The 18,270-nt window shown below is 41.0% G+C and overlaps 1 protein-coding gene across 1 annotated transcript in view; it reads right to left on the bottom strand.

Annotated features, from left to right (window-relative positions):
• B3GLCT (beta 3-glucosyltransferase) overlaps nt 1–18,270 on the bottom strand; it is a 100,633-nt gene that overhangs the window by 42,665 nt on the left and 39,698 nt on the right. The window contains exons 5-7 of the mRNA XM_063127722.1: nt 2,900–2,976; nt 1,517–1,628; nt 86–222 (exon numbers count right to left, since the gene is read on the bottom strand). Of these exons, the coding sequence (XP_062983792.1) occupies nt 86–222; nt 1,517–1,628; nt 2,900–2,976 (326 nt within the window). The remainder of the gene's footprint in view (nt 1–85; nt 223–1,516; nt 1,629–2,899; nt 2,977–18,270) is intronic.

An 18,270-nucleotide genomic window follows, 5' to 3' on the forward strand; every position in this document is an offset into this window, starting at 1 on the left:
CATAATTTTATTTTTCCAAAGCCTTTACAAACACCCAACTGTTTAGTAAACAAATTTAGAAAAGATAACAAAATTAAGTTCTTACTTCCTTACAAGTGGAATACTAAGTGCCCAGCCAGCAGCAAAATCTGGAAATTTAAAAACTGCAGGGTTTTCTGCAAAGGCGTAATGGTGAATAATTGTAGATTCATCATCATGTAATGCTTTGCCTAAAAAAAAATCCTGCAGAAGAAGAGAGACACTGTTGAAGGTATATAGCTTATAATTTCTTAAAAGTTTGGTTGTCAAACTTTTCATTGTTTGACAACCAAAGGATGACTTTTGGCAGGATGACTTTTCATTTCCATTAAAATCCATGGAACTCCACAAGACTCTGTGTGTGTGTGTATGTATATGTGTGTGTGTGTGTATGACAGATACCACCTTTTTTTAATTTATCAGATCAATGCTTCTTCCTTTAAACTCGAACATATGAGTTTGACAGGTAGAACTGCTCTTCTTTGATATACACTAACCATTTTATATAAGTGGGCAGAACAATAAGCAACATTGGGCCTGCTAATAATCCCTTACTGAAACAAGGTAAGGTTAGACTACAGCAGAGTGACGTCATACTCTCCATGTTACTCCAGACAGTGGTAAATTGAGTGAGGAGTTAGGCAGTGATTAATTATTTAATCACAAACCTTCATCTAATTGACAAGCATTAAAACAGACCTTGTATTTGAATTCTACACTATCACTGCCCTTCAGCTATTTGCCAGGTAAGCAACCGTGAATGAGGGAGTGTGAATAGTCTGCTGTTTATTCATGTAACTTTATAGTTGTTAATTGAAATTAATGGAAGTACATTTTCATGGCCAATGGTGATAATTACTTTATTATAGACATTGAATAGAACCCACTCAGAAACAATATGAACACAAGAGCTCTCAAATTGGCATTGGGTTGGTTTACATGATCAAAATAAGCCACCATTGCTTATTTAAATCTTGGCACATGCTAGGCAAGTGCGGGGCACAATTTCCATAAACACCACCTGATTGCGGCTTGTCGTGTTGTCTGAATCTGGGCAGCATGGCTTGTTGGAGGGGGAAACAACCCTCCAATAATCCTTGGCATGGTGTAGAGTTATTTTGATTGTGCAAACCAGGTCACAGTCTCCTTGTTGTAAGGGGAGTGGCAAGGTTTTGATCCTGAACATCTCTGAGTGGATTTTGAACACTGTGGCAAGACAGAAGGAAAAGACTCTTAAGATGTTAGAACTAAAATTGTATCTGCTATGTAATGTAATTTCCTTGACATATTGATATACAAACTATGTTCCTTAATTAATTTCAACTTCCATTGTGGTGTAACCTTTAGGCATTATGCATCTTCAGCCATTTATACAAAGTTATGGACCTCAGAGCATTGAATAAATGCAAAGTAATAAAAAAAAATTCCCTTTGTACTTTAGTATTTCAAAATGTACTTCAACACGTACTTCAAATGTACTCCAATTTAAAAATTTCACCTTAGACTTGTCATATCTTCTAAGCGATTTCAGTAGCTTTACAATATGTATTCTTGTATCTTCTTCACAGAAAAATATCCATGAAGAATTTTTGCCATAGGCAACAGAAAACCTGAAGGAAGAAAGAACTGGGTTTATTGAAAAGATGGTTTAGGAAGGAACTGAGTATCTTGGGTACAAGAACAAACAGAATTTAAGGAGTCGCGTGAACTGATTTTCATGAACAATAAACGAAGGGTTAATTAATGCAGCTAAAAAATAACATTATGGGCCCTGCTCAGACATAATCTGGAACCACGGTTTCCTACGTGAACAAATTGCAGCGTGCCGTGAGCTTGTGCATTGCCTCTTTCCTCCTGTTTCATACACAACATTGGAATCTTCCACATCCAGTTGTACACTAACCAAAGTTCCTCTGATGTTCAAACTTGGGGAAACTCAGGCCAGGGGGCCAAATCCAGCTCTCCAGGGGTCCCATTCTGTGCTCTTCAGTTCCCCTGATGGCCATATGCCCCTTCCCCTGGCTCCATCCCCTTTCCCCTGATCACCACTTGTTTGGTGGACTCCCAGCTTTTGTTCATTTTTTTCCTATTCTAAAAGTTTGAAAGGTCTCTCCTAAGAATGTTAAGCTACAAGATGCTGGTATTTTTGGCTTTGAACCCTTTGCTTTCAGCCCTACTTGTCATTGTAGTTTCTCCAAAATTGATTCGTCTTAAATAAGTTTCCTGCACCTGGGCAGAATCTACACTACTGCTTTAAAACGGTTTATAACAGTAATGACAACTGTTGAAGCCCAGGACACACACCATATACAGTTTTCAAACTGTTTTCAAAGTGTCATATCCTGCCTGGTGTAGATCTGGCCTACCTCTATGGCCTCAGCTTTACGTCACCATTGGTTACAAATCAATCCTCTCCAAAGAGAAAAGCCTTTAGTTGAGTCTTGAACATAGTGACACAGAGTAAGGTGAATGGGGTGGGGTGATGGAAAGAGGAGAACATCCCAAAGATAAGGAATGGAATGGAAAATAAGACAGAACATGCAGATAAGCCAAAACATACAGACAGAATGTTTGTTTCCAGAAGAAAATGGGGGATGATTTTCACTGCAGATTACTTTGGTTCTATTGGCCAAATTGTTTGACCTGGCCCACTGATGTCTCATAACTCTTACCAATAATAATAATAATAATAATAATAATAATAATAATAATAATAATATTTCTTACCCGCCTCTCCCTTTGGATCGAGGCGGGGAACAACATTAGAACAGGAATCAATACATCTTAAAAAATCATGATTTAACATTGATCTGGATAGGCCTGCCGGAAAAGGCTAGTCTTTAAAGCTGCCTTAAAATCACACATAGTGTTACTCACTTACTCATGCATTAATGGCAGAATGGTCCATGCACCTTCATGCTTGTCCATCTGATGAATAAGCAGAACTGTAGGCATCTCCTTTAATAAAACCACAAAATATTTTTATGATCCACATATTAAATTTAAAAAACAGAAAATTCTGTTTTATATTAACATGCCATATTGGTTTCAGCTTTTCCCACAAAATATATTCTTTGCAATTACCTATTTCTGAATAATTATTTTTAATTAAACAACCCTGCTCATAAATAATTCAAATCATCATCAGCATATATATTTTTATCACCACAATTCTCACTCAAATAAGCAAGCTTGCATAGTGCACCTATTTTCAAACAAGACTTTTAATTTGATTCTAAATCCCCAAGGACTTAGAACATTGATATCAATGAAGTATGCACAAAATCCTGAAGGTGGATAAAATGCAAAATACTAAGGCATAAATATCAGCTGCTAGTCTCAAAGGACACACTTCTGCACGTTTAGGTCTGTGAAAATGCGTTTGAGTTACAATTCTACCTGGACTAAGGTCCTTGAGCTGAGTCGTCCTTTTCATCTACAATTAACAGATGGTATGATGAAAAGGCAGCCAAAACACTGTCATAGCACACTTTGTGAAAGCTGTAATAATATCCTCAAATGGATACAAAATAAGCAGGGGAATGGAAGATTGCCATTTTTACAACCTACTAAAACAAGAGAAGTGTCATATTTTGATTGTCTTGCATAGAGGTTCTAAATTGAACACACACATACTTCAGATATTTCCAGGAGTTACATATATCCCAATGAAGGTAGAAAATTTACAAGAAAATAATAACCTGGATTCAGTACAGTTATTCAGTCACCATCATTAAGCGAAACAGTGAGGTGTAGAAAAAAACATAGCAGACAATGTTAATGTTTTAGGAGAAAGTTTCACACTCTTGGTAATTTGATTATCACTAAGTTGATTGACTAACTAGGCAAAATTTCTTATAGAGGAATGCTGTTGCTTGGTGCATCTGTCAGGTATTTCACATGAATCAAAACAATCTGAGAAGGTCTTTACAAAAACTTAGCTTACTTCTTCAAAAAATCAAACAATATTTGCATGATAAGGAGATATGGTACTGGAGAATGGAATATATACAAAAATACAAATAGTGTTATAAGTAACAAGCAAAAATGTTTCGACAACTTTCTACGAATACTCAAGCATTCTAATAAGCATGGCTTTTACAAACCAAAAACTCTCTTACCAACACAATCTTTCTGAGCTGTCCCAAAGGAGGACAGAAGAAATCAAAATGAAGTCATGAAGATATTTTCCTGACCAAAGAGCTTGGGTGGGGGAGTTTCTGGTAGAAAAACCAGGCTGTCTGAATTCCTTATATGTTATATGATTTCCCCCCGATAAACTTTCATGTAATAAGTGGGGTTTTAACGAGTTATTTGAAAAAAAATCTCTTGACAATGTATTTTTAAAAAAACAAACAAAACCCACCACGTTTGAGTTATGATTTCAAACAATAATGTTTACTTCCACTGCTTCCAGACAATGGGCAGTATCCAACTGCGTTGCTCTGCAAGCAAGGCCCACCACGAATTCCGTTCCGCAAACGGGGCCACCACCAACTCCATTCAACAAGCAGCATGCATAGGAAACTTGAAAGCCTCAGAGTTTGGGGGCTTCTGAAGCGGTGAGGGCACGATCAATAGGATTGCACCTTAAAAGAATCAGGGTAATACAAAGACAACACGGCTCCAACTATGTTATGTTTCCAGCTATATTTTCTCCAGTTCAAATACAACCGCATAAAACATTTAAAATAACAGTGACAGTAAAGATTATTTTTAAATAAAAATGCTCATCCATTCATTCAAAACTGGGGTGGTGAAACCTCAGGCCCGGGGCCCAAATCCTGTCCTCCAGGGTTCCCCAGATAGAGATGCCCCCCTTCCTCTTTTCCCCAACCACCAATCATTTGGTGGTTTCCCAGCATTTGTATAGTTCTTTTCCCATTTTAAAAGGTTCAAATGCCTTTCCTAAGGCTTTATACTGGCAATGGGAGCAGCTTTAAGCTACAATGTACTGGTGTTCCTTTTATACTTTTGGCGCTGTCCACCACTAGCACTGGCTTTCCAGAGCTTCTCTGAAATTGAACCCAACCCTACTTTAAAAGCAGAGTGGAACACCCAGGTATTTAAGGCCTGTTTAAAAATGGAGAGGGGCAGAGCCATGCATATAATGCCACAGTAGGGCACTCTACAAGGATGGAGCCACCACAGAAAGAACCCTAACTCTTGTGCCTGCCAACCTAATAGATCTTACTGCCGAGCATATAAGCAGGACCTCCATGGCCATTCTTAAGGCCCAGGCAAGTTCATAAAGGCTCAAGTGGTCCCTCAAATAACCTGGTCCCAAACTAGCTTCATGTTTCTATCCCGGTTATTTAAACCAGTTTCATGTTCCATCCAAAGCAGAAAACTACAGCTTTATCTAGGCTTACTAATTAGGATATGAAAGCAGGATCTGATGCTGGTTTCATATCTTCGTTTGTAGCTGAAAGTTAAGTTACAGTTTCCTAGTTCGGATGAAACAGGACAGAAATGCTGAAGTCGGTGTGCAAAGGAAGGGGGAAATACGTGGGCCTGGTACTCGTTCTCAACTTAATATACTATGGTTCATTAAACCAAGTTTGTTACATCTAAACCAGACCATTACAGAAAGCCAAAGAACAAAAAGACAGCCAATTTCTTTCAGCACAATATGCTTTTATAGAGAAAAAAAATCAGGTTATCTGAAATCTATACACTCAGCACTAAGGAAGAAATAAATATCAGATACCTTAATGCATATTGTACTTTTGATTTAATATTGTTGGCAGCCTTGGGAATCTATTTGAAGGGCTGGATATAAATTCCCATAATTAACAAAATAATGCAATAAATCTTTTAATCATTTTTAAATTGGGGCATTTATTCCAACTGTTATATTTCATTAATAGTCCTACCAATCATGTGTAATTCTGCATCTCTCATAAAACATCCACCATTCACATCAACAGTGTGGGCTTTCTACTAGGATCAATGTAAGGAAAAAATCTATTTATAGCTGAGGAGGCATGCATGCGATGGCTCTATGTCAAACATTTCCCTTCAAGTAGAAGAGTATATGCTTCTTATCTCAGCAGCCTTTTAAGAAAAGAAAAATGCAGAACTGCATGAGAAACTTCCAACAAACGCTTTGATTTTGTTTGAAAGAAACTGGCTGAGCCCTGGTATTAAAAAAAAAAGCCATTTCAAATATAGCTGTATGCTTCATTTGCATGCTCAAGCTTCAGAAATTTTCCTTTTAGTTTTGCCATTGTGAAAAGAATATATATTCTGCAACCTGGTTGTTTTAGCATTTCAAGATTTCCCCTGGTCAAAAATACTTCTTGCTGTTTTACAATAATGCGGATTTATTTATTTATTTACATACTTATTACATTTATACCCCTCTCTTCATCCAAAGAGTTCAGAATGGTTTACACATGGTTCCTCAGTACGCATCCAGTAGGACAGCTTATAGAGTCAGACCTACTTGCTTCAGCCAGTAGAATTGCATCATGTCATGTGCCTTCAGACAATTATCTCATCATTCTGAAAATTTAATTTCTTGGCTTCTACCCATGGACTTCACTCTGACAGGCAGCAGTCAAATCAGTAGGAGACAAGCATTAATGATTAATGAGATTTCTCTGGGTTTAAACAGATGGGCATCTTTAAAATCGAGTTTGTGGGGTAAAGTAAATACACTTAAGATGAATATTATACCTCAGATTGTTTGTTATACTTGGGATTCCCTTATCTATACTTAGCAAATATTTTCAGAAAATCAATGCTTAATTTCGTAAATGTTGGGGGTGAGGTTCCTGTCTGCCAAGATTACCTTTGAAAAGGAGCAATTTCCAATTAAAGAATGTAAATTTGGTTTTCTGGATCTTGCTTTATATCATAGGGTTTATCTACTAACTCATACCAAATTTTGATCTTTCCCATCTGCATTGGATATTCTGCCTTGGTCAGTTTTGTAACCTTCTTATCTGCTTCCTCTGTCTAAATGGATGACATTAGGTTCTAGACATACAAGAATGGACAGGGTTCCTCCCACAATTTCTACAGTTAGAGATGTGTGGCATATAATGTCACTTTAACTACCCTTTGATCCATTTTCTTATGCCAAACTGACTTTATGGGCAACCCAGATCTAAAAATCTATTAAAAAAAACGTTTTTGTGGCAGATATGGACAGATAAAGTGATTTATACTTTGGATTAACTAGTGGATGCTGATGCTGAGTTCTTGTCATTTTCTGTTCTGCATGTCAAATATAACATGCCAGCTATACACAGGTTTGGCCCAGCCGCTTTTACAGTGTTAATTGGTCATTATTGGAACCACTTTTTGAGGCTGGTCAGGCAAAGCAGACAGGTTGCTTACCTGTAACCGTAATTCTTCGAGTGGTCATCTGTGCATTCACACACATGGGCTCTGCGTCTGCGCTGAGCTAGCCTTCAGGAAACTTCTAAAGCTGAGAACGTTTGTTTGGCTGGGAACCCCTCCCCCATCATCGTACTGCGCATGCTCAGTCAGTTCCCGACCATCTCCTCAGTCCTCGAGACCGTCTTGCTGGTCCCAAGACCAAGGAGATGAAATCTCTATCAATGCCGAGACAGATCTCGACAACAAAGAGGGGACGGGGATGAAGGATCTCCCGCCCCACATCTCGATTGTACTCCAGGCAGCCAGAAAACCGTTGATGCGTTGAGCATACTCTGCCAAATGGAACAGCTTCCTCCGCTTCGCTTCAGATCACCACATCGACCCACCACATTCTTTTCTCCTCTGGGAGGTAATTGCATAGGGAGCCTATTTTCTCCCATAGAAAGAGTTGATAGCGTGCCATGGTAGCCTGGTAGTTGGCTACCTTCATACCTAGCGCAGCAGAGGAGTATATTGTCCTACCTAGAAGGTCTAAGCGACGACCCTCTTTTTCTGCAGGAAGCGTGGATCTTCTGAGACTTAGTCTGCGAGGACTCCACGATGATGGAGTTCGGTTTGGGATGCGTGAGTAAAAAACTTGCATCTTTGTCTTGTACTCGGTATAGAGTTTCTAATTGTCGGGGCCATAGTGGCTGGTGTCTTCCAGGACTGTTTGGCTGTTTGCAAAAGTGTGGGTAGGAATGGTATCGACACTGGAGACATTGTTTGTGTGTAAATTGCATTGAACACTGGGTCTTGTATCTTTTCTACCGGTTGGTGAGCTTGGATTCCCAAAGCCTGAACCATTCTTAGGATTTGGTCCGTAAAGTGGAACGTTTCTTGAGACGGAGAAGGGTTCTCTTGAGAGCCGACGTCATCATCTGGTGATGGTATGGACGGCGGTACTGATGAGATGGAGGTGGAATTGGACAGGTATTCGTCTGCAGATCTAGAGGACATTGTAATGCAGTCGAGATCTCTTTGAATCCCCATGGAGGGCGGGGGAGTGAGTGAGCGGTCAGTAAATGTCGGTATCGACAGTGCCAGGCTGTTAGAAGTTACGAGTGCCTGAGTTGGAATGATCCTCGCCAGTGAAGTGCCTCTACGAGGTACTGGCAGTGGTTGCAATATGAATTCGTCTCCTGGTCGAGACATTGTGTTCGAAGGAGGAGGTCTGGGAGTCAGTGGTCTGAGTGGGTGCTCCACTTGTTGTTGGGGGGCTAACTGCCAATCTGAGGGCAATTGTTGTTGGTTGGACGGAATGGACCAAGCTGATGCCCTGTTCCAGTCTCTGTCTCTATTAGGGGATCTTGATCTGGGTATGTAAAAGGCGTGTCCCGATCAGTATGACGCTGGGGAGGTATTTTCCGCATGAGTGAGGTGTCGAGGCGAAGGTTGCTGTGGCAGGTCAATCTTTATAATCGGACCCGATGGAGAGGAGTCTTGAATTTCCCCTTCAGATAGAGAGGCAGTGTTAGTACAGTGATGCCTCGACGTTGAGGGGGCACTATTGTGCCTTGATGTCGACAGGCGTTGAGCTGGTGTCAACATTCCCTCTCGTCGGTGTGTTGCCAGCAAGGCGGTTGATGAAAAACTGAGGAGATGGGTGGGAACCGACTGAGCATGTGCAATACGATGGGGGGGGGGGAGGGGTTCCTGCCCAAACAAACGTTCTCAGCTTTAGAAGTTTCCCGAAGGCTAGCTCAGCACAGGCGCAGAGCCCATGTGTGTGATGCACAGAGACCACAAAGAAGAACCTATGATCCATGTCTATAAATAATTATTGGTGAATAAGTATGATATACAGAGTTTTAGGCAGGGATGGAATACGGAATTGGATACTCCTTGCACATGTGTGGAGTAAGGAGACCTGGCAAAAGCTTGAAAATCCACAAAGGAAGCTGGGATACTTGCCCGGCTAGGGAGAGTGGGGGGAGAAGTACAGGAGAAGGAGGGGGGAATTAACTATATTGTGTAGCTTTATTTGTTCGATTGTCTGTTGGGGCACAGTAGCCTATTTGCAAAATGAACTATTATTATTATTATTATTATTATTATTATTATTATTATTATTATTTATTTATTTATATAGCACCATCAATGTACATGGTGCTGTACAGAGTAAAACAGTAAATAGCAAGGCCCTGCCGCATAGGCTTACAATCTAATAAAGTCATAGTAAAACAATAAGGAGGGGAAGAGAATGCCAACAGGCACAGGGTAGGGTAAGCAGGCACAGGGTAGGGTAAAACTAACTGTATAAAGTCTGCACAACATCAAGTTTTAAAAGCTTTAGGAAAAAGAAAAGTTTTTAGTTGAGCTTTAAAAGCTGCGATTGAACTTGTAGTTCTCAAATGTTCTGGAAGAGCGTTCCAGGCGTAAGGGGCAGCAGAAGAAAATGGACGAAGCCGAGCAAGGGAAGTAGAGGCCCTTGGGCAGGCGAGAAACATGGCATCAGAGGAGCGAAGAGCACGAGCGGGGCAATAGTGTGAGATGAGAGAGGAGAGATAGGAAGGAGCTAGACCGTGAAAAGCTTTGAAGGTTAACAGGAGAAGTTTATATTGGATTCTGAAGTGAATTGGAAGCCAATGAAGAGATTTCAGAAGCGGAGTAACATGGTCGGAGCGGCGAGCCAAGAAGATGATCTTTGCGGCAGAGTGGTGAACAGAAACCAACGGACTGATGTGAGAAGAAGGAAGGCCAGAGAGAAGAAGGTTGCAGTAGTCCAACCGTGAAATAACCAGCGCATGAACAAGCGTCTTGGCAGAAGAGACAGACAAAAATGATCGAATCCTGGCAATATTATACAGGAAAAAAACGACAAGATTTAGCTACTGCCTCAATATGAGGAATAAAGGAGAGCGAGGAGTCAAATATAAAGCCAAGGCTACGAGCTTCCTTGACTGGAGTAAGCGTAACATCATTGACAGTAAGAGAGAATGAGAGATGAGGAGAAGGTTTAGGAGGAAAAACAAACTACTGTATAAGCCACCACGGTTTAACGTTACATGTGAACAGGCCCATTGTCTAATTCAGCTAATTGCTGGCAGTGCAATGCAGCTAATGCTTCCTCTAAACATATGTTGTGGCAATGTCCAGTAATTGCTTCTTTTGGGGAGGTTATTCTAAAGACAAATTTTGTACTGGAACAGTCTTTAATATTCACTGATTTACATACACTTTTAAATTACTGACCTGCTTCATGGAAAGTAAGGAATGGTCAGTGTAAATGGATTCTCTGCCCCCTTTTAACAGCAAAAAGACTGAAATTAGAAGGATAAACATTCACTCCCTATAATGCAAGGGATTGAGGACCTTACGATACTTTCAACATTTGAATGGGTGGCATATAGACCAAATGTATACTTATTTGAATATCTGGCCCACTTTAGTTGAAGCCTATGTTTAATTGCTAGAAAGTTGCATTTTCATATATATATATATATATATATATATATATATATATATATATATATATATTATGTGTGTTCATTACTATTGATATGTAAAAATTCATGTATGTATATTTTTAAAAACTGAAAAAAATAAAGAGATAAAAATGACAGGAGGCAAGCTGTTCTCTTTCTTACCCATCTAATTCTATACCTGGTAGAGGATTAAAAAAACTCGCATCAAGTACCTCCAGTCCAATGAAGCTTCAGATGTGCCTCTCAAAGTGTTTCCCCTCATGCTGAGAGGCAAGCCACTTTGGAAAATTGTGGGGGTTTATTTTAATCTATCTTTGGTTACCAAATCAATGGATTGTTCTGGTTTATCATCCAGTGAGCATCTTCTATCAATTGTGTTTTTTTAAAATAGTTTTTGAAAAATACATTTTTAATTCTTTTTTTCATGAAACAGTAAATAAAACTTTAAATGTTACTTTAGAGTATAGCTAGTTATTATACTGCATAGACATCCAGATTCATTCAGTTCTGCAGCGCCAAAGTTACAGTGGATATAAAGAGTTGCACAAGTTAAACATTCAGATGTCTAAGACATTACATCCCTCCAAAATGATCTCTGTGTGACTGGTGGTCTGAGTTGTTCTCTTTTTTGTTAAGAGCTCAAGAATGGAAACCATCTCTATAAAACTATGTTACTTGATCCTCCCTCTAATCCATCTACTGTGATATGTGAGTGTCTCAGCTAATGCCACTTGCCAAATCCTGGTATAGCACCCTTGGATTGTATAACCAGACTTGATTTTCCACCCTTTTGCTATCTCCATATGTGCTAGCTAATAAAAGAGAAACAAATTCTTTATGGATTACAGTACTAATTACATCATCACCAACGGATAAAAGTGCCTAAAAGGTTTTGTTCAATTAGTTGATACATCATGTCTGACTTTCTTTAAAGAGGTGTGACCAAAATGCTGGCACATGAACATGTGAATTAGTGTTCCCCTGGAATGTGATCCTCTCCAGCATAATGACAATAGCTCTTGGTTTATGTGTCATAATCTCACCATGGTGAGGTGCCACCTATATACAAGGTTAAACATGGATTATATAATAATAATAATAATAATAATAATAATAATAATAATAATAATAATAATAATATATTTGTTACCCGCCTCTCCCTCTGGATCGAGGCAGGGTACAATAAAAACTCCATAAAATACATACAACTAATTCAAACGTTTTAAACCAGTGCATCATTAAAAGCAGCACACCATTAAAAAAGACATCTTAAAATTCCACTGGGTAGGCCTGCCAGAAGAGATCAGTCTTTATGGCTTTCTTAAATTCTGGAAGACTGTTAAGTTGACGAATCTCTCCCGGCAAGCCATTCCACAAACTGGGAGCGGCAGAAGAAAAGGTCCTCTGGGTAATAGTTGTCAGCCTTTGGCTGATGTAGTTCTTAATGGTTACTAGCACCATATTGATTCCCTGCTTGCTTCCAATACTGTTGTTCCCAATCACTCTGCTAAACATTTGGTTTATGTGGCATAATCTCACCATAGTGAGATGCCACTTATATACAATCTTAAACATGGATTATTTAATTTGGGTTGATGTGGTTCTTAATGGTTACTAGCACCATATTGATTCCCAGCTTGCTTCTAATATTGTTGTTCCCAATCACTCTCCCAAACTTCCTTTAACCTCCATATACTGTCATTCTGCTGTCATTCACTGATATACTCCTTTGACTGAATGCAGAGGTTTTCAATCAATATTAAAGGCTTCTGAGCTTCTCCAGAGTTGAAATGAAAGCCAGTTAGTTTGCTTTTCCTGTAGCTTCTCTAAAATTTTATCCTCTCTCACTGGTCTTTGTTTTTCAAACAAATCCCCTTAACTTGTCAATATCTTCTAATTCCCAATCTATGTCACTGTCTAGCTCCTTCCTATCTTTCCTCTCTCATCTCACACTATTGCCCCGCTCGTGCTCTTCGCTCCTCTGATGCCATGTTTCTCACCTGCCCAAGGGTCTCTACTTCCCTTGCTCGGCTTCGTCCATTTTCTTCTGCTGCCCCTTACGCCTGGAACACTCTTCCAGAACATTTGAGAACTACAAGTTCAATCGCAGCTTTTAAAGCTCAGCTAAAAACTTTTCTTTTTCCTAAAGCTTTTAAAACTTGATTTTGTTCTGACTTTTATACTGCCTGTTTGGTGCATTCTCTTCCCCTCCTTATTGTTTTATTATGATTAGAATGTAAGCCTATGCGGCAGGGTCTTGCTATTTATTGTTTTACTCTGTACAGCACCATGTACATTGATGGTGCTATATAAATAAATAAATAAATAAATAATAATAATAATAATAATAATGTACATTTCCTATTTACCTGAATCTTAAAACTGAGGATGATCTAGGAAACACAGTAAGGGAGATGTAGGTAGAGAAAAAAACTTTAATCCACCTTTTCCATGTAGATGAAGCAAGAAGGATTTCTGAATTTTGGCAAGAATACTGGGTTTAAGAGGCTGAAGGAGAGTGCTCGAATCAATGGCATTTGATTGGCAACTTCTGTATTTACCCATAATATTTCTTTGTCATTTTGAATGAGTTGTATCAGTTGCTTTACTTGTGCCACATCATAGTATATTTTTAGATTGGTGAAGCCTACCACCCCACTACACTTTAAGTCCCTATATTTGCTTTGATTTCCCCCCTGCCCCACCCTTCATACAAAATATTTCCACCTTTTCCCGCCATTTCTAAAAGTTTTTTATAGGGCGAGTTTCTAATTTTTATAGGGAGAGTGAATGAGGAATAAAAAACTTTGACAGACATAACATTTTTATGACTGCTATTTTTCCAAGCAAAGATAAACTTAGTCCTTTCCATTCCTTTAGTTCCTTTTAAATGTCATTAATGACTGGGTTAAAGTTCCTTTTACAATTTAGGTATTTTAACAGCATGTCATTATTTGGGTTTCACTGTGGTATTGCCATCTTTCTTGTCTCTCTAGTATTCAATCAGCTTCCCTTGTATACACTTTGAGTGATATCTCTTTTCTGGTTTTGGTATTATTATCTTCATTACTATTATTATTGCTTTAAAGCCAATAACATAAGCAGTTACTCAGTGATAGAGCACAAGCTTTGTGCGCAGAAGGTTGCAGGTTCAATCTAAGGCATTTCCAGTTAAAAGGGATCAGGCAATAGATGATGGGAATAACCCCTGCCTGAGACACTGGAGAAGACAATGATAGGCCTGATAGATACTCTGCCTTGGCATAACGCAGCTTTGTATGTTCCTTCATCTATCTATGTTCTTATATCTATGGATGCTTGTAAATTCTGAGAAATAAATACTGACCCATAGATGAGCTGTTACACATAATACATAATGTGCGATATTGAGGATGATATGTGGGTGGATGAGTTCTCCCTGCAGAATTCTGGCACAAGCACAAATCAGTTGATTACCAGATTGCCCTGGGTCAGTTATAAAATGGGCTGTGGAAGCCACTAATGTGCCATTCTGTGGTTTACTCATGCTAGAACCTGAAGACTTCAACTTGCTTATTTATTTAAAATATTTATATGCCACCCTTAAATAATATTCTCAGGGCTGCTTACAGCGAGATAAATACACACACACACACTAACTCAATAAAATATATAAAAACAGTATTAAAGTATTGCCCACATTTAACAAATGTAAAGCAGCTACAGATTTAATTCTGGTTTATTATTCTGGTGGTTAACTAACATTCAGCCACAGTTGCCTGGTTCAGATGTAACAGGGGACTCTGAGTATATCAAGCCAGGATCTCCACACTGAAACCACCACATGAAGGGAGGAGGTGAGAGACAAGAGAGCAGGGAGACGCATGTGCCCATGGTACTAGTCTATGACTCCATAAGACATGGTTTATGAAGTCAGGGACAAAGGTTCAGATGTGGTCACTGTGTCAGTGAACATTGACCCTGTTGAGTCAACTCGCTAAGCTGTGGTGGTTAAGCATTTTGAGTGAAACATTATGGCTTGGCATGTCATGTGAACCATGACTTTGTGTGAACCATCCCTAACCATGGTGGCTAAAGAACCATGGTTTAAACATGCTCACTGAAAGGTTAGTGGTCTAACCATGGCTTAGCATGTTGTCTGAACAGGCCCAGTCATGACCAATGGTACCAGGCTGCTATTGTATGTTTATATGTGGTATATCAATGCACATTGTTGCTAGAGCATGAACCATAGCCACCAATGCAGAAATGCAGGTTGCTTACCTGTAACTGTAGTTCTTCGAGTGGTCATCTATGCATTCACACATATGGGCTTTGCGCCTGCGCAGAGACCAGACCGGAACCTACTATAGCTGAGTGGAACGTTTTTGGCGGGAACCCCTCCCCCACGCTACCGCGCATGTCCAACGGGGTTCCCGCCCTTACCTCAGTTTACAGGAGTCCGACATTGTGCCCCCCATAAACATGAGTGTAAATAAATAAAGTACATTCCATAGTATAACAGTGTCATTTATAAATCTCACACCACCAAGTGGGGATGGTGGGTGGGTTGTGTGAATGCATAGATGACCACTCGAAGAACTACAGTTACAGGTAAGCAACCTGCATTTCTTCTTCGTGGTCTCTATGCATCACACATATGGGCGAGTAGCAAGCTGACATACCTTTGGAGGTGGGTTGGTGCATCATCTGAAGATCTCCGAGAGCACTGTCCTCCCAAATGAGCAGTCCTGCCTCGCACGGGTGTCCAAACTGTAGTGCTTGACAAACGTGGATGGAGTGGACCACGTTGCGGCTCTACAGACTTCTGCCAGTGGGACACCTCTGGTGAAGGCCACCGAAGTTGAAACAGCTCTGGTGGAATGAGCTGTCACAGGTTTCACTAACTCTAATTTAGAGATAGAGTAGGCCAATTCAATCGTCTCCACTATCCAGCGTGACAACCGCTGGCAAGAGACAGGGAGTCCCTTAGAAGGCTCACCATAACAAATAAACAATTGCTTTGTTTTTCTAAATGTCTCTGTCCTGTCTTTATAAAAAGCAAGAGCCCTTCTTACATCGAGAGTGTGCAAGGAAGACTCAAGAGGTGTAGTCGGATTGGGAAAGAAAGCAGGCAAAGTAATATGCTGGGACAGATGAAAAGTTGACACTACCTTAGGCAGGAAGGCTGGATCTGTGCGTAGCACAACCTTATCCTTATGAAAAATAGTGTACGGGACATCTATTCTAAGAGCTTTAAGCTCACTTGCTCGTCTTGCCGATGTGATGGCTACTAAAAAGACAGTCTTTAAAGTAAGAAGCCTAAGGTCTGTCGAAGCCATGGGCTCGAAAGGTTTGCGTGTCAGTACTTGCAGCACAACTGACAGGCTCCATGGCGGCACGATACTCTTCACAGTCGGTATCGTGTTCTTCAAACCTTTCAGAAATTTCTTGGTTGTTGGATGGGTAAAAGGTGTAAAACCATCCACACCCCGATGAAAAGATGTAATCGCAGCAAGGTGAACCCTGATAGATGCGAGCTTAAGTCCCTGCTGGAAAAGTGTCAATAAATAATTGAGGATTAATAATAAATGGCAAGACTCTGGTGTTTGGTCGTTTTCTGATGCAAAGTTCTGAAATCTTTGCCACTTTGCTGCATAAGCCTTCCTCGTGGAAGGCTTTAGTGCTGCCAACATAATATGGTCCACAGTTAAAACTCCGGTTCTAGCAGAGGAATGGTTGGTATTCTCCATGCAGTCATCTTGAGGGTCGACAGATCTGCGTGTCGAACCTTGCCTTGGTGTCGGGACAGTAGCTTCGGTGTCGACGGGAGCCTGATGTAATCCCCTCTCGATAACCGAAGGGCATGAGAGAACCACGTCTGTCGAGGCCACCACGGTGTGATGAGGATGCAGTTGGAGTTGTCTATTTGGATCTTGGCTAACACCCTTGTCAACAGTGGGAAGGGAGGAAACATGTACAGGAGATTTCCTCTCCAAGTCCTGGTAAAGGCGTCTCCTAGAGAGCGCTTTCCTCTTCCTGCCCTGCTGCAATACTTGGCGCAAATTGCGTTGTCTTCGGTAGCGAAGACATCGACAACAGGACGGCCCCAGTACCGAAAAAGACTTTCTCGCACTTCGACATCGAGCTCCCACTCGTGGTCGACATGGAAGGACCTGCTGAGAGAGTCCGCAAAGACGTTCTCCTTGCCGGCTACATGGATCGCAGTCAGGTAAGTCCTTCTCTTTATGCACCAGTTCCATACCCTGAGTGCAGAACGGTTCAGAGGGTGTGATCTTGTTCCACCCTGCCTGTTGATGTATGCCACTACGGTGGTATTGTCCGCCGCGATCAAGACATTCTTGCCCTCGATCATCTGTGCAAATGCTTTTACTGCATTTTCTACTGCCAGGAGTTCGAGATGGTTGATGTGATGTTCTCTCTGGTATAGAGGCCAGCGACCTTGAGCGGTAAGGGAGTTGCAATGAGCTCCCCATCCTTCTAGGGATGCATCCGTTGTGATCGTTACCGAGGGCGCCTGCTGCTGGAATGGAACGCCCTCGAGAAGAGTCGACATCGAGAACCACCATTTCAGAGATGCCCTCACTTGTTTCGGTATCGAAAGGTAAGTTCGTCGAGCATCGTGCCGGAGATCGAAAGTCCTCAAAAACCAGGCTTGCAGTATCCTCATTCTGAGTCTTGCAAATCTGATGACTGCCGTAGTAGCTGCCATCAGGCCCAATAGTCTCTGGACTGTCCATGCCGAAACTTTTCGGCGGCTCTCGGTATCGATGGCTAACTGCTGTAAGGTGTTCGCCCTGGTTGACGGTAAGTATGCCCTCCCGTCTCGAGAGGATAGGGTTACCCCTATGAAATCCAGTCTCTGCTGTGGAGTCAAAATGGACTTTTCGTGGTTGACCCACAGCCCCAACGAGTCCAACAGGTTGAGGATGGTTAATATGTCTAACTGGAGCGCCTCGCTGTTGTCCGCTACGAGGAGCCAATCGTCCAGGTATGGATAAACGTAAATGCCTTTCTGCCTTAGGTGGGCGCACACCACCGCCATGACCTTCGTGAAGACCCTCGGTGCCGTGGCCAACCCAAACGGAAGAACGGTGAATTGGTACTGGGATGTACCGATCGAAAACCGAAGGTAAGCTTGATGCGACTTCCTGATGGAGATATGGAAGTACGCATCCTTCAGATCCACCACTGCGAACCACACTCCTTTCTGTAGAAGTTGCAGAATTGAAGTAACCGTTATCATACGGAACTTCCTCGGGGTGATGAACTTGTTCAATTGTCTTAAGTCCATGATCGGTCGAAGACCTCCATCTTTCTTCGGGAGAAAAGTATCGGGAGAAAAATCCCTGGTTGGTTTCCTCTGCAGGTACGGGAGAGATGGCTCCCTTCGATAGTAAGGTCTGGACCTCGAGCAGCAGAGGAAGGGATGGAG

Source organism: Elgaria multicarinata, chromosome 5 (assembly GCF_023053635.1).
Source record: "Elgaria multicarinata webbii isolate HBS135686 ecotype San Diego chromosome 5, rElgMul1.1.pri, whole genome shotgun sequence".
NCBI lineage: Eukaryota > Metazoa > Chordata > Lepidosauria > Squamata > Anguidae > Elgaria > Elgaria multicarinata.